Here is a 17,727-nt window from a genome sequence, read left to right on the forward strand (position 1 = left end):
GTATTTTCTAAATTTAACCTCAAAAGATGTACTGTCGGCCGCAAAAGTTTGCGGGATCTGCAGCGCGTGGCGGAGCGACGGTAAACTGCATTGCTGCGTCACCTACCGTGATGCGGCGGGTGTTGAGGCTATCGGCCTCGGCGATTAGCGACGGCGCGTTTAGACAACGTGCCGTTGCCGGATCTAATCGCAGAGGCTGCGGCCGATAGCCTCAACACCCGCCCCATCACGGTAGGTGACGCAGCAATGCAGTTTTCCTTCGCTCCGCCACGCACTGCACATCCCGCAAACTTTTGCGGCCGACAGCACACGCATATACTGAAGCAACGTTACTCGCCTACCATTAATGATGAAGTAGTCAATCAATGTCTGCGCGTACACCGATGACCTGTGGAACTATACATGTTAGGCAGCATGAACTTTGTCTGAATTCGCGGAGGTTGAAGGTGGCAGTCATTGAAAGTTTCTGACAAGTACAAAAATTTCCTAGTAATCAGTGGAGGAAAGTTTGTGATGATGATATTTTTATTACAGAGAGTGCAGTACATTCGACTTATACACAAGCCATCTGCTAGTTGAGTGAACATTCCAGGGGCATAATATCAGAAACAGGGTAGATATGATTACAGCATTTTGAAGCTTTCATCTACGTCATGTGCGTGTTTTATTGAAATAATTGCTTCAACCACTGTATGGCCACACTGATGCGTTAGCAGACACATACAGTTCGCTTCTTACACTGTTACCGAGGGATAGTGGTATTGGGTACTTCGCTTAGGCAAGTGGGCGCGCTCTTCATCGTCGGGAGGCGCATATCCTTTGGACCTGTGAGGTGGTGACGGCGTCCATATAAGGGTAAATGAAGGTCTGAGTGTAGTGCGAGACCTTGGTGCCTATGAGCGGCAAATGCTCGAAACCGTTCCGTCGTGGTCCGTCGGAGACGACGCCGTACACAACCCAGTGAGTCGGTGCGCAGAAGCCCAAAATTGGGCTACCCGTGTCGCCCTGCATACGTGAAAATGAACACAATACCAGCATTCAAACAACGCAAGCACCGCATGTTTTGTCTTCTGGCCCTCGCTACGTGAGGACCGGAACGAAGGTTCTCCAGCAAGCTGGTAGTTAATTTGACAGATGAAGTAAACAGGAAAAAACGCCAGGCCTGCGCTGAAACCGCAGCACAGTCACAGCGAAAGCTGGATGAACGGCGTTTCTAGAGCCCGTTGTAAGCTCTCTTGGGGCTACTAATACAAGTACACTAGCAAGGTACCGACTACGCCGTAAATCACAATTTTTGTGAAGTTGGGAAGCACCTACTAAGCCATTATTCTTCATTCTGCGGGGAAGCGAGGCACCAGCTACACGTCTGTAAGGCATTATGTGCACTTTGTTGAAGCGATGACTGATGACCATGAAGAATTATGGCTCAACCCTTTGTAATGGGTTGGAAGCTTTAAACGGCCCACCAGTTATGTAATTTGCATTGGGTGACGCCCGGTCGCTATTTCCCTCTCCCGTCATGCTGTATAACATACGTTGTCGTGGGAAAGAGACGGGGGGGGGGGGAGCGAAGAACTTTACTGAGACCCCGAGGAAATGGATCATGCGCTTATGGCCTTCCTTGGCAACCAATACAAGTGCCCTTGCGAGGAACCCACTACGCTATAAATCATTGTAATTTCACTGAGACCCAGAGGAAGTGGATCATGCGCTTATGGGCTTCCTTGGCAACCAATCCAAGTGCACTTGCGAGGAACCCACTACATTATAAACAATTGTAATTTTTGAGAAGTAGGGCAGCAGGCACTCTGCCATTTTTCGTCATTCTACGGAGAGCGTTGGTACCTGCTAAACCCAGGTAAGGCATTATGCGCACTTTGTTGATGCTGTGCCTGATGACGATGAAGAATTATGGCAGGGTCCTTTGTAATGGGTTGGAAGCATTCAACAACCTACTCGTTGCGCTATTCGCATTGTGTGACGCCTGGTTACAGAATTCGCGTTGTGCGACGCTTGGTGCTTATTTTACTCTTCTACCACGCTATATTGCATATGCTAATGTGGTTCCTTCCCGACATGAAGCCTGTATAGGACCTTTTAGCAAAGCAGTTTCAAGCACCGGCATGGCTCAGAGGTTGAATACTGGGCTCCCACGCAGAGGGCCCAGGTTCGAACGTCGTTCCATCCTGGAATTTTTTTCTTATTTAGTTTTTTTTTCTTATTTCGAGCGATACTGATTACGGACACCGGCGGCGGCGGCGGCGGACAACTACGGCGCCAAAAACGGCCGGTGAAATGATCTCATAACAGCTTTCGCTGTAAAAACTTAAGGCAACTGCGCCCTAGCGGTTCCACGCCTGAAGGAAGTGCGAAACTGGGTAGCCTTCCTTGTTCTTTCTTTCTTTCTCTCTCGCTATATATCTTTCTCTTTCTCACTCTTTCTATCTTGCTTTGTCTCTCTCTCTCTCTCCATTTCTGCTTCCTCTTTCTGTCTATTTCTTTCTCTTCCTGTTTGTGTCTTTCTATCTCTTCCTTTCATTCTCTCCCTTCCGGTCTTTTTTTCTGTTTCTCTTTTTTCCTTTATTTCTCCATACTTCGCTCTTTGTATGCTATGCTTTACTGTCTCCTATCCTCCTTTCTTTCATTCTCATCGTCACATCTCTCCTCCTCCTCACCACACTTCCCTTTCCCACCCCCTTGCGGTACTATAGTAAACAAGGCTATATTTTGCTCGGCTAGCGTGCCTGGATAGCCGAGTGCTTGCGATACTCGCCTTCGGATCGTGGGTCCGCGGTGTCGAATCCCGTTTCATCAGGAATTTTTTAACACGAAAGTGTTTTATGCCGGGGTCCACCAAGACTTCAGTGACGTATTTCCGTCACGGAAATGGTGTCGAAAAAATTTACACGATCAGATCGCAAAGAAAATTATGTTCCGTCAACGGGCATCGAACACACGACCGCTCGGTCCGCAACAACATTTGCCGGGCACGCTATCCACTGCGCCACGGTCACAAACTCTACAGGCTTTACAAACGCGCCTTTTATATCTACCACTCTCCCGGTCGGCGGGGTGGTGTTGCCCTCTGGGCGCGGTAAAGCAAAGTAATTCGTCATTACTGTTGCCTCCGCGATTAGCACCTGCATCGCGTTACACGTCCACCCCATTCGGTGCGTTTTCAATAGAAGTTCAATTTCATTGATGCCTTAACACACCGCGAGGTGGCGATCTTAGCCCAAGCGTGGTAAAGAGCGTCGGCCTCGCTCATAGCATCACGCTAATCGAAACCAAAAAAAAGATCCACAGCATATCCACGGGGTGTATGATGATGAGTGGGGCGATGCTCCGGAGGAAATTATCGGTAAACCGTGAATACTCCGAGTAATTCGCCCAGTATATGATCAAGTAAACAGGTGAAAAACACCGTGCATACAATAAACATCAAACTTTTATTGTACTGTTGGTTTACGTGGTCCCTTCATTACAATGGTCTCCCCTACGTACGTCGCCGCACTAAACTGAACGATTGCCTTCCACCAATGACACGCACCATATGTGAATCTACCCTGAATTCTGACCAGTACATCATCAACGACGTGAGATCGGGCGCGTTTATACTAAAGGGTCGATGAGAGGCATGGCGACTTGCAGCTCACTTTAACTTTACATGCACGCGGTGAATTTTTATTGTTTAATCACGCACAGGAGAAATCTCACACAGGCGCTACCTTGGAGGTCCAAATCCAGTGCCTATATATACGAGGTGGCAGTGCACGGCTGTACAGCGCGAGCGGTCGGTGCAGCGCGAGCAGGCTCGACAAAATAGAAACCCTTTACTCTGCTTTTTCTTAGTGTTGGCCTAGTGTCTTTACTTCAGTAAAACTATCTAACTCCAGAAAAAAAAACTTAAGTTTTCAGCTTCGTTCTCTGCCTTTGACGGCAGAATGTCCTTATTTTTTTTAAATATCTATTTTTGTCTTTTCTCTCTAATTTTCGGCCACCAATACTCTAACCGTCTCTTACTTATTTCAATCGCGGGTGTGTTCAGCTTTCCATTGTCTCTAAAACCCAAGGCGTCATGTAGGCTCGTGCCCAAACGTAAACCTGGGTGGATATCTCCACATTCAAGCAGAACATGCTCCGCCGTTTGCTTATCTTCCCCGCAGCACGTGCATTGTTCTTCTTCTTTACTGAATCTCGCTTTATAACTAGCCGTTCTAAAGTGATCCGATCTCGCTTCAAACAGTAAAGCGCTTCCCCTTGAATTATCGTAAAATTCCTCCCTCCTTATTTCATTTTTGCCCTTTGGGTAGTTAGTCAAACCGGTTTTTTTCCATAGCTGCCGTCCAGTATATCCTCTCTGCCTCTCTGACTTTTCGCTTAACGCTCTTTGTTGACATATTGCTTACACTACCACCCGTATATTTACTAGTGAGCCTCCTAGTTCTTTTTCTCAACTGAGTGTCCACGCTCTTCCTATACAAATAACGGAACATCTTCTCTGCCCATCTACTCTCCTTCATATTCCTTAAGGCCTAGATATAGTCCAGCGTAGCGTGCACGCGCGACCACGCGCGACGCGGTTAAGCTACGCCGGCCAAAACCGGAGAACTTATAGTCTGGCGTTACGGCGTAGCTGGCGCGCCCGGCGACATTCGGCGCGCTTTTCGTGGCCAGCGCGGAAATAGAGCTGTTCTTATTTCACACGCTCCACGCGGCTGGCGTTAGACCACAATGCACTGCGCGCGGCAGCGATGGTCGGCAAAATGGCGGCGTGTGGCCCGCGTTCGGAAAGTGCGGCCGAGTTTTACTCCACATTGATCGACGATGACACGATTGCGCGCCTACTCGAAGGGATTATAAATCACATGTGTGCGTAGACCAGCAACAGCATGGACTGCTGCGACACGGAGGGGAAAACGAACGCCTTGGAAGCCTGCAGAATTCGCTCTCGTATGTACGTACATACGTGATCCGCTTCCGTTTCTGATGCAACCAATGTAGCTATTTTCAGCCTCCCAGAGCGTTGAATGCAATGCATGTGAGGAAAGTCGTTTCCGATGCAAAGTCAAACAGTGCACATAGCGAGAAAAAACACGACGTGTGTCAACCAAAAAGCGCGCGCAAAAACCAAAAACAGCGGGCCGGCAGGGCCGCGGAGTCAAGTGGAAACTGCGCATGCGCCACTGAATCAGCTGATTGCCGAAGCTGTCAAAGTGAGCGAATTTTTAAGCAGATGGCGCTGGCTTCCAGCGGCACGCGCGCGCGACTGTAGAGTGCAAAATCACGGAGCTGGCTGGCGTAGCCGGCGTCGCGTAGCTGACCTCGTCCCGCGCGACGTTGTGCGCTGAGCGCGCTGGACTATATCTAGGCCGTTAGCCTTTCTTCGAACCTTATTTTGCTCTGAGCATCCCTCGCCTCAAAACCTGCCCATCCCATATCGCCCTTTACAGCCTCATTTGTCGTCTTCCCGTGAACTCCCAACGCGAGGCGTCCCACAGTCCTTTGATTTATATCCATTCCCGATTGCACCTCTGCCCTCACGCAGACCACTGAGTTCCCAAAAGTAAGCCCCGGAACCATTACACCTTTCCACAGACCTCGAAGCAACTCTTACCTATTCTATCCCCACAACGCTCTGTGCTACATTATTGCAGCATTCCTCTTTCCTTTTGCTGCCGAGGCTTTTTCCTGTACCTCCATGTACCTGTCACCCTCATTTATCCATACTCCGAGGTACATTTATCCATACTCCGAGGCCCTGTATTGACACCACCTGATCACAAGGATCATTGAATACCATCAATCCACATTTTGTTACACTAAATCCTAGTCCAAGAGCTTCCCCTTCCCTTCCGCATATATCCACCAGCTGCCAACTCGGCCAACTCAGCGAGCGCCTCCGCGCCATCTAGGGATCTTTCTGAGAACTAGAGGTGGCTACGACAGCGCCATCTAGTGAACACTCCAAGAACTAGAGGTGGCTACCTGCTACTACACACTACAAAGGAAGGTCAGACCCACATCCAAAGGAGCTTCGCCCCTAAAAATAGCTCTGCGATGCGCGCCTGCCTCACCTGGCTGTAACACCGCGTTCCCCGCCCATGCGCTCGCCCCGTGAAAAATCGCGGCCGGGCAACCAGGGCGTCACGACGCGCTGTGTGTTTCCCTCTAGTCTGGACGTGGTGTTCAATCACATTTTAACATGTCGCGGGATGGCGACCAAGTTCTGCGTCCAATATGCGACGCTCTTCTCTCTATCACACTTCGTTCTCTGATTACGCTTTCACCATTAACTACTACAGCTACAACAAGGGTTTGTTTAATAATTTAACGCGGACGTTAGTCGTCGGGATGGAGAAGCACGACCAATCATATAGTGGGTGCATCCACGTTAAACAGTGCTATAGCTGCCGGATATCAATATACATTGTGCAAACTCTCTTATATCAATATACAGTAAACATTCAGTTACTTCTAAGGGCACGCTTTACTTTCGTGTTATCTACCCGCCGCTTCATGCATACCACTGCCCGATATGCGACGTTCGCGACACACTGGCACACCTCATACTCGAGTGCCCGTGGCGCCACCAAGATGCCGATAGGAAGCTCGCAACGACCGCACGCAACAACCTCCTTGCCGAGATGTGGGAGGCCAAGATCTCCGCACGGGACCTACACGACCAACGAGGACTCGTCGACAGGGCCCGGGAGGCGATCGCGGCCAGAGGATTCCTGGACTAAGGGACCCTCCCAACTAGGGTGACCCCAAGCTTACGAGCTCGGGGACACTGTTTTGGCAAATAAAATGTTTATTTCATCATCATCATCATTTCCGGGTCCTATGACGGATGAAACAACCGTCTTTTTTTTTTCGCCAAAAACCTTTCGCATTCTCTTTCAATCTATCTCTTTCTCTCTATCTTTGTCTCTGTCTTTCTCTCGGTGCGCGTTCTCTCGCCCATCCGAGTTATTGCATCCCACGCCGGACAAATAGGCGCAGCGGGATAGCGCGTGCCGGACGCATGTGTTCGGGGAGCGAAGTGGAAGATGCAGAAGAGGGCGACGAAAACGCGCGCTCGCCGAGTTATTGCGTTGCACGAGCTAGAAAGGTATAAAGACCATTCGTGATGACGATAGTTTATACGAACGCGTAACCGCGTAACGAAACGCATAAAATCTCCGCTGATAATATGAATAGGGAGAGGACTTACGAAAATAGACGGGACCTCCTTCACGTGGGCGCACAATATGGACGGGTCTGCCGTCTTGTTGAAGTAATCCAAGCAGCGGCTGTTTTCAATTGAAGTTGTGGTCATCTGCTGTAGCGTTTTCGCCAGGGAACAGTTTTCGCCTGCATTGATGCTTGCAGTAAGATTTTGCTGTTCTTGGTTGCTGGGCATAACAATTTCACTTCCATCCTTAATAGTAGAAATAAGCGGAGTGATGTACACAAAGCTTGCATTACGCAGAAAATTTCATTGCACGTAGAGAGCTCTAGGTGTTCCCATGGTACATTAAAAATTCATGCGAGCCAAACAGCCAGATGCAAACCACCAACACGACTCTTGAAAACTTAATTAATTGTTGGCGCTTAACGTGCGAAAACCACAATATATGATTATGAACATGACCATTCGTAGGCAGTGCTACATGGAATATAATTGCACTATTGCTTAACGGATCTGTGCTGGCACTACCCTGTGTTGTCATGGCACCCTGTGTTGTCATGAAAATTTTTATATGTATGTGAGATGGTGGACATTAACTAAGGAAGTGGATTGTTTCAGACCTGAACCATTGTTTCCAGGGCATGTTAAAACATTCCTGCGGTGCCCGTGTGATGCGTATCTCTGGATAACGAATGCAGCAATAGTCAATCGAAGCAAATTACACGAAAGCGGCGCAAATGAATATAATTGAAATACACCAAGTTGTACTATGATTTTTTTTTCACTTATTCCATCATTTTTCTTAGGTCATTTTCGGACCGTTACACCGTCGTCCATTGCAGGCATAAATAATGCTTAGCAATATGAGAAACGTTACGCGCACCTAATTAATTAAATATTAGAATGCATCAAGGTAATGCCCTCAATAACAGGGACTCAGCCCACGTATAAAGCGGGCTACATGTCTAAAATCGATAACATAGGGTACAATTTCGACATCAGGTACAATTTCGGCTCTAAAGTCTTGCACAAGAAACTCCAAGTGAAAAAAAATGCAGTCACACATGAAACGCAGTTGTTTTGCTAATATGCCATTATGTATCATAGGCACTATACTAGTATGCAAGGATGTGTCACAGTTCTTGAAACATTAGGAAATTTATATAAAACTCACATTCCTTGCCGCTTCCCCATCCGGCCGCATACAGATGCGTGTTGTCTGGCAACTCCGCGAATGTTTCAGGCAAGCATATGGTCTGGACTGTGCGACTCAAGATAGCAGGTTCTTTTAGCTTGATCACAGCAATGTCATACTGCAACGATCAGTGAGACAGAAAATTGTGTCGTGTGTAAGTAACCCAGAATGTCACAGATATATATTTTTTTTTCAAACTGGAATTATTTGAAGGCCTTGGGTGCTGGACATCTTTTCTGATAAGATATTGCGAATAGGTACACACGTTCCCAGAGAAAGTACAATTAGGAGAGGTATCATCTCTCGTGATTTTGTTTTACTACTTCCAAAAACTATGGTATGAAGTATGCGTTTCTTTATACATGGTGTTATAGGAAAGCAGACCTAAGCGTTCCAAATTTCGTGCATCTTAGGCTATTGTGACTACCATCTTATTGATCTCAGTCAGCTGTAGAAACTGGTGGTATACTTTGAAGTCTGAATGGTTAGCTCATTAGCTAAGTTTAGCTACTCACTTATTTAGGTGTCAGTAAGCCAACATGAGTTTGTTTAACAAAGTTGCCATGTGCGCTCCACAAGAGCTAATAAACTTGTTTCTACTGCAGTAACGTGATTTTTTCGACTGGAAGAAGCTTACGAACCAAAGTGCAGACACATATGTCGCTTCAGACACATCTGCATCGTATGCAGAGCTATCAGCATTGTTTGTATAAACAAAAGATCGTCGCGAACTAAGCATTTACATTAGCGTGCTTCAATCAGCTTTCAGTTCGGACCTATCCGGATCATGAACGCAAGCGTCTGCATGAATGTAGGTGCCTATGGTATCTTTTTGCGTCATTCGGGGTATGTTTAGAAATATTGAAAGTAATTTACAATTAAACGGCTGCTTCCTTTAGAGATAGGCCGCCAGTGGTAGCAGCCATATGATGATGCTGTTATGAGGTAATTAGACGCTATTAATCTAAATCAGTGATTTAAAGGATAAGCTACTACGTATAGGCGCTCATTCTTACAGGCAAATTAAAACAAGTTTCTTGCAAAAGCCTTACGAGCTTTTGGATCTCAAAAGTGTTCGGTTATCCGTAGCGCAAAACCGAATCATGGGGGACGAGCGCAGTCTCATCACTCATGGTGAAGTTGCTTCTTACGTCACCGAACGACGGGCAATCAGTGCCCAGCGTCACGTCGCTCCGTCAGCGTCACGTCGCTCAATCAGCGACAGGAGGGATCAGCATAGCGTTGTGACGCAAGCAGCAACGTCACCACGAGGGGTACCTGCCACGGGTACACTTCTTTTCGCAGGATTGGGTTTCGTGCGTAATGACAGCGGGAATTCGCCGCATCATAGATCCCCGAGCACTCGCATTTTCGTTATCGAGGAGCTATTATCAACTATTGGAGAATTCGCTTGACTGTTCCAGTAAAGATAAATAGGCAGGCATTAGGAGTTAAGAAGAGTGAGTTGTGACCTCATAAACATTCGTTATTCTGTCGCCTTCATAGCTGATGGCATGTATGTATACGAAAGAAACGCTATTTTGATGTCAAAGTACCTCTTTTTAAACAAATATTACTTAAAATATTCGTAGAAACATTAGGGAACAGATGCTTTCATTCTTGTCAAGTATCACTGAGAGCTCTGCAACACAAGGCGCGAGAGCTCCGCGATGTAATTATTTTCATATTTAGCAGAGCTTTTTAAATATTTGAAAAAAATAACGAAATTATTGACAGAATACTGATCACGGTACTCACAAGGGGGAGCCAGTTTTAGAAGAAACTGCTGGTTTCAACCGGGAGCACAAATTGAACAAAATATATTAGCGTGACCTGAATACATAAAGCTTCTCTCGGATGGCTTGGGACAAAACAATCTTTCCAGTTACTATACAGTCTTTTTTTTGCGACATAGACTTGCCCTACAGGCATAATATTTGTTATGTATATTACAGTCAACCTCATTATAACGAACACTGATATAGCGAAATATCTGTTATAGTGAACTATATAGTAGCATTTTTAAGTATAAATGTTAAGTAGCTTTTCAATAGAAATAGTGGCCTTTCTAAGTGTAACTGATCGTAACGGAAGTGTCATTTCAGGCTAAATATGTTTCCAATTTGCGACATGCGTAATATTTTGAACAGGGGTAACAAATACGCGGCCCGCGGACCATTCGCTAGCGGCCCGCAGCTTCACACGGGATAAAGTTTTGTTACTTTGCTAAATAGTACCCTCATTATTTTTTGCTCACCTGTTGCAATGAATAGTGATGTGTTCGGGCAAGCAATAGAGAAGGGACTGGTCTCAAGGATTTGTTTTTTTTTCTGAGGTACCCCATGCAGTCACTATGAGTTGCAGCACCACCGTGGAACTAAAACTATATTTCAGAATCGGTGTCCAGATTTTTGTCATTATGAAAATCAGTATCGATGTTTTTCGAAACCAGACGTCCAATCCCCTTCTGTATTGACCAGTATATGAGATATGGGAAAAGCGTTCTTTCACATAGCAACGTTAGGTGACAGATTGTTCACACTCGCTCTCTTTCTCTCTCTCCCCCCGTTCCCGCTCCCACTGTATTCACTGTCCCGGCCCTTGTGGGAATAAACGTCGTGACTGCGGCCCGCTAGCTGATGTGAGTTTGAAATCATTGATTTAGAAGGTCACCTGCGAAAGGACCAATATATGCCTTCACCGCCTGCTTGTGCCTTATGCGGATGGACTTCATGTCAATGTGCTTTGCATATCTAGCATGTGAATCACTTGCTTCTTTTTTTTTTTTTGCTAGATCCCTCATTGTATCAAGCCCCCCCCCCCCCTCCAAAAGAAATAAAATAAATGAAACAGAGATTATGTCGTTTCTCTGAACTGTGATTGTCCTAAAGGAATCATTTAGCCATTGACTGAACCGCGCTTATTTATGTAAACATATTGCACAACATTTAATGTTCCAGTTAGATTTAATTGGCAACTATATGCCAACCTCCCACATTAATACGCGAACACCTCCTTTGCCTTCCTGCAGTTATTTTTGTCGCTCTTATCCAAATAAAGCTTGCGTCTTTATCGTTTCTGTACTTTTTTCGCAGAGGAAATAACTCCCACGTAAAAAATTTATTTTGTTGTGAGCATAAAATTAGACAATAAATCGCTGCGTGCCTGTTATGTCTCTTCGTTCTTGCGCCCCGCCACGGTGGTCTAGTGGTTATGGCACTCGACTGCTGACCCGAAGGTCGCGGGATCAAGTCCCGGCCACGGCGGCTGCATTTTCGATGGAGGCGGAAATGTTTGAGGCTTGTGTACTCAGGTTTAGGTGCAGGTTAAAGAACCCCAGGTGGTCGAAATTTCCGGATCCCTCCACTACGGCGTCACGTAATCATATCGTGTCTGAACAGAGGCTTCTCGTTCATGCACACTTATCTGATAGTGTCACAGAAACTCTTTCAGCGAGCACCATTTCCTGTCCACTGCGGAACCGCTTGTGGACGCATATCTCCTCTGCCTCGATGACTTGCTCTCCTGGCAGCCTCAAGTTGGTGAAAAGGGAACCGAGATGTACTCGAACTTCGCTGGAAAGCTTGGCACTGCAAAAAAGGTTGCCAAACACGTCTTAACACGGCATGAATACTTCGGTTCATTTGGGTTCTTAAGACTTAGAAATAGCTCTTCTAGTGACGAGCAGTTTAACAGTTTAACTTAGTTACAATAATGTTAACATATCGTCGAAAGGCGTACCCAAAAACGAACACCTCTTTGGCACTCTTTCACTGCATCATCTCACCAGCTCGCGCAGGTACCTGTTCTTTTGCAGATTTGAGTGCATTGTAAGTAATAGTGAAGAGCTTTTCTTGCAGGCATAGTAATATCGCTTATTGACTAATCGATGAAAAGTGTCCCGCGAAACGAATAATAGTCACAAATGCCGGCTTTTCGTTTAATTGATTTCATTGATTAATACTTTTTGATTGTTTTCACGTGTTCACAGGAGAGTCATGTGAATTCTGAAATCGTACTAGAATGCTCAGGAAGAGCCACGATTGTGATGCGGCGGCGAGTGTATTGTAGACGAGTGAGAGCGACAGTCACGTGTCAACTGTTTCTCAAATCCCAAGCGGTGAGGCAGATGTAGAAGTCAAGTGCTTTCCCTCTCTCCTACCACACTGCGCATGCTGTACCTCGCACAGTCAGCCTTCGCGAGTGAACTCTCCGTACAACAACATTCTGCCATATGCTCCCTCATTGTAACAGTCCAAACGACATAAATAAGTTAATTTTCATTTAGTAATTAAAACCAAACGACTGCAGGATACTGAAAATGCCTAGAGCGGTGCCGTTTTAACGTCTGCTAAAAGTTCCTCACCAAGCAAGGACCAGGTTTAACCAAAAGGACTGACAGCCATAGCAATGAAGGAACAAAGCAAATATTTATGCAGTTGCACTCAATGCAATAGCTGCAGGAAGTGCTGATCAGTGATTCGTCTGCCCTTCGGTGACGCTGGCCTTCAAGGAGAAGCAAGCGCTGGCGTTCCAAAGGTGCAGCCTTTTCGGCACCCATGGCAGAAAATGAAACCTTCATTTGTGATGCCGTGGTGCCCTCTCCCTTCCTCCTTTCCCTCCTACTCAGCTTCACATGAATCTTGCCAGTTTTGTGTGCGTCTCGCCGCCTGTGCGGTATTTTCTAGAGGAGGACCGTTTTATAGCACGTGACAATATACTTCAGATGGATGTCCTGCTAGGGGAGTTGGTACGATAACATCATTAGGCGCAGCGCAAGAAACATGTTTTCGGATCACGTGCCTGTTTTTCAATAAATCTGAGTTGATACTTAGCGCTGTGTAGTTTGCTCCTTTTCTGTGTCCGTGTTTTTTGCACTGCGTTTAATGATGGTATAGTATAGAATAGGAATAACACGGAAAAGTGAAACGGGGGTGAGGAGGAGTGATGTGAGAGAGAGGAGGAGGAAAATGAGGTGGGCAGAGGGCACCACTGAAACACAAATGAACGTTTTCTTTGCCGCCATGGAGGCCTAGCAGGCTGCGCAGTTGGAACGGCAGGGCGTGCTTGCCCGTGGGCGCGAGCGTCGCTGAAGGAACGCTGATGCTTCAGCGAAGCTCAGAAGCTCCGTTCGTCCTGCTACTTCTACTCTGGTGTCTCGTCCCAAGCGCAGTTCAAGTTCGCCTAAAAATGTCTTCCCAACTAGCCCCTCAACACGCGCTCGTTGAGTTTGTCGCTGAAGGACAGGCGAATCACTGTTCCGCGCTTCCTACCGCTTTCGCGTTAAGTGCTACTGCATAATATTTAGATGCGAATCAGCTTTTGCTCGGGGCTGTGATCGTCGTCGTTGGTGGCGTCCGCGCTCCACTGCGCATGCGCCTACTTTCTCTCCCACTCTCCCCCTTTACGCAGGTGTTCGGTCGCCTTCTCTCCTCTCCTCCCCGGCGCTGCAGCCGCGGCGCAACCTCTCCTTCCACGTGATGCAGCCACGCCGCAGCCAAATACAGCCTGTAACCTACTCTCTCTTCCTCCCCCATTTCAGGTGTATGTAAACGCGTGCGCTCGGTCGGTTTCCGTCATTCTCGCTTCGCTCCCGTTCAGATGAGTTGTAACGTTAACGTCGGCGCCACTCGTCCACTCGGCGCTAACAGAGAGCAACGCACAAACACAACGTAATGACAACACAAACACTAAATAGAAACCTCACACACTAACGGAAACGCGGAGTGAACGTAACGGAAACTTGGTGTGCGCCCCCAATGCTCCTTCGCATCCCCTCATGGTTCCCTTCAGTGAGAAGTGGTGTAATTTTTTTTATATTACGCCAGCGAAAATGTTCACTACGTTCTTCCCATCAACGCGTGATTCGCACCTTAGATTCAAACTTTCTGGGAGGTACAAGTGCCTAAACACATTTGGAAATGCGTCATTGTCAAGTCAGTAATCTGTGATTGTGTGCGCATAATCTTTAATATAGACAGCTGCTTACGTAATTGCCTATCACCGGCATAATGTGCCGATTCAGTCTTTTTTTTGATATGATCTTATCGTCCACCGCTTAGGACTGGAAGACCGCAAAAAAAATGTGTTCTCAGCATTGACGGGAACAGTAGTGCGACGTGTAATAGAAGACAAGTAGATAGGACGTTTTTTATCAACGCCTAGATTCTTCGTTGCCACACTATGTGCAAGACAAGCGCAAAGGAGAGCATTACATGCCCGAGATATACAGGGGTGCTCAAAAGTTCGCAGGCCGCTATCCCATGTAATTCTATGGCAGCGTGGCCTGAGAACTTTTGACTATCCCTGTACGTACGTACGTACAAATGGTGCCAACAAGCGATTTTTCTAACATTAGTTGGAGCTTAGCGCAGTTTATTCAGGAAAGTGCATTCAGCTTCCGAAGGCCATTGTTTTAGTTCAGTGCGTTGGCGTATACAACGAAGTTCGAACATGTCACCTGCGTGAACAGGCTATAGTTCCCGATTAATCGGCTGGCGAACGATCCTTTTCAGTAAACAAACTGATATTTTAGATTCCCTGGTGTAGTAATTTCTGTGCGTAGAAAGTACTGATTCTGGCATTGAACTTGCTTTTTTTTATTTATTTGCACTGCCATTAAACGTTACCATTGTATATGCGCTGTCGACGCCGGTGGCTGAAATGCGATGAAGGCAAAGATATTGATACCAGTTTCGGTGCTTGCGACCATATAATCATGATAATGATAGCAAAAGCTATGGATCAAATAATGTTCAGTCATGAACCTTCTTTTATGAAGGACAAAGATATTGACGAGGGAAATACATTGACAGCATTTTCAATACCTGTTATTAGAGTAAAAGGTCGTTAATTGGGATTTCTGGGAACCGGGAAAAATGACTGAATTAACCGAATTCCGAATTATCAAAAGTATCAAGAAAGGAATGCTAAACGACTGGGCGTGCAAACACGGTCACAAGAGACATAGAGAGAAATTGAGACTCATCAAATGCCAACTTCTATCTTGTGTCCCTGTTTGCGCGCCCAGCCTTTTAGCGTGAATGCGTACCAGTTAGCTCAGCTCCCTGTCATTTTAAGAAACAATAAACGAGTGTCTGTGACATCAATACGCTTTAATTTTATTGATGAGCACGTATACGATGTACTTATTTTGCAAAAGAACAGTGCAAAAGCCGCAATTTTTGTCATCCTGCGACTTCGTTTTCTATGCGAGCACGGCGCCACACTCCCGCGGTTAATTAGCCCGACACGTGCTCTGCACCCCTCCCTTATTACGTACCGCCACCACCAGCACGCGCACGTGACGATAGTTCTTTCGCAGGTGAAACGGCCAGCAGCTTGGTCGTCACGATGGAGCAGTTCATCACGATGTAGCCTTCACAGTCCACGTTAGTCGTGCAGTGCACGAACTTTTAGATGCGAAGCATTTTATGACGGAGTTCAAACCGGTGGTGGTGGCGGTGGTCGTGTGAGGCGTGACCACCCTTACTGCGCATGCGCAAACCATCTCCACACACCTCCTCTGGACACACCTCCTCTCCATCTTGCTGTCGACAAGGCAGCCTACCGGGTCTAGAGTTACTGTATATGCTACCTTTAGGTAGCAGAGTTACGCATCTGCCTTCCAACGCCGCTAGCAACCATGCATTGCGGAGAAGTTGCCGCTTGGGCCAATTTTTTTATTTCTCGACGCCGCCGCTGCAGCGAACTGAATTAACACTAACCATCGACAGCCAATGTTTATCGCCGGTCTTCGACACGCCAGACAGGTTAATCGGCGTCATGGTAGGCATGTCGCCTGCAGAAATGGAGTGCTACTTCACCGTATAGCTGTGGTTGCTAGCCGGACCTATGCGCAACTCTGCTACCTAAAGGTAGCATATACAGTGACTCTAACCGGGTCGAGTTGGTAGCGCCATCTCTCGGGCGAAGCAGAACCTAGTCGAGCAGGGGGATTTCCTGGCGTTCGTTTCCCTAAAGTATTTCTTGCACTGTGCACGTGCCCTATCCTTTTTTGCACTGTGCACGTGCCGTATCCACCCGAATAAGCATGAGCGATGTGCTTGAAAAGTTTATTTCGTATTCACGATTTCCTAAATGTGCTATTATAGAGGTTTTATTCGTTCCTACCCATACAGTCTCCGCAAAAATTTGTGCAATGCAAAGTTGACAGCGTTTTAGTGATATATTTTCGAAATCGTAGCCAGTCTAACAATGTGTGCAGCTGACTACAATATTCAGTTTTCATTCTGCTTAACGCAGGGAAGTCTCTTCCCGTGGAGGAAGCAGTTGAGTTTCCTCTATGCACAAAAATTAGACTGTTGCAGGCATGCCCAGTACCCGCATCTGCTCCCCGAGTGTCGTTAGCAAGGGGACCTGCAATTGATATTTAGTTGAGTTTTTAACACGAAAGCGTTTCATGCCGGGGTTCACCAAACTTCGGTTACGTATCAACTGTCAAAAATGACGTCAAAAATGCACACGATCAGATAGCAAAGAACACGGAATGTTATATTGGACTAGCAACTCTCTGTCATATTTAGCATGCCCCCGCGTGCACCTAAGTGGGACAGGTCTCTTAATATTCCAAAGCGCCATGTGGTGTCGTAGGCCTTTTACGTATCGAAGAACACCGAAAGAAAGAATTGCTTGTGGACAAAAGCATCGCGAAATTGTGCCTCAATACGGATAAGGTGGTTAGATGTAGATCTACCCTCTCGAACACCACACTGGCATGGGTCAAGTGATTTGTTCGCTTGGAGGAAATCTATAAGTCGGCGATTTATCATCTTTTCAAAAAGTTTACAAAGGCAGCTTGTTAGTGCAATGGGCCTGTAGCTCGCAACGGAGGATGGGTCCTTGCCCTGTTTTAGAATCGGAATAATAATGGCTTTCTTCCAGGCCAGAAAACCAAACCGCATTGTGCAAGGAAAGGAGGGTTTCTTGGTTTTCAGATGGCAGGTGTTTCAACATTTCATGTACAACACGGTGGAAACCTCGGACGGATTTATTGCAGCAATTCAGCGTTGCCTGTAGCTCAGCTAAGCGGAAAAGTCCATTGTATGCTTCCTCGTATTTTGTGGACTTGCGCTCTAGTTTGTTTTTCGATTCTTGTAATCGTTGGAACGCTTCACTATAGTGCAACGAGCTCGACACCTGCTCGAAGTGTGCGCCTAGGAATTTCGCTTGGTCTTCCAAGCTGTCGCCTTGTGTGTTTACTAGATGAAGCGAATGTGTTTGTCGGCCTGCTGCCCTGCTAACCATGTTCCAGGCTTTGGCATCCTGTGTACATGAATTAATACCCGATAAAAACTTCTGCCAACTTTCCCTTCTTGCCTATCGGCGCGTTCTGCTG

The 17,727-nt window shown here is 46.6% G+C and overlaps 1 protein-coding gene across 1 annotated transcript in view; it reads right to left on the reverse strand.

Annotated features, from left to right (window-relative positions):
* Positions 1-520: 520 nt before the first annotated feature.
* The window catches only part of LOC119390732 (chymotrypsin-like elastase family member 2A), a 29,304-nt gene continuing 12,097 nt past the window's right edge, over positions 521-17,727 (reverse strand). The window contains exons 3-6 of the mRNA XM_037658421.2: positions 11,830-11,959; positions 8,349-8,487; positions 7,217-7,356; positions 521-1,005 (exon numbers count right to left, since the gene is read on the reverse strand). Of these exons, the coding sequence (XP_037514349.1) occupies positions 796-1,005; positions 7,217-7,356; positions 8,349-8,487; positions 11,830-11,959 (619 nt within the window). The 3' untranslated portion in view covers positions 521-795. The remainder of the gene's footprint in view (positions 1,006-7,216; positions 7,357-8,348; positions 8,488-11,829; positions 11,960-17,727) is intronic.

Source organism: Rhipicephalus sanguineus, chromosome 4, assembly GCF_013339695.2.
Source record: "Rhipicephalus sanguineus isolate Rsan-2018 chromosome 4, BIME_Rsan_1.4, whole genome shotgun sequence".
In the NCBI taxonomy this organism is placed as follows: domain Eukaryota; kingdom Metazoa; phylum Arthropoda; class Arachnida; order Ixodida; family Ixodidae; genus Rhipicephalus; species Rhipicephalus sanguineus.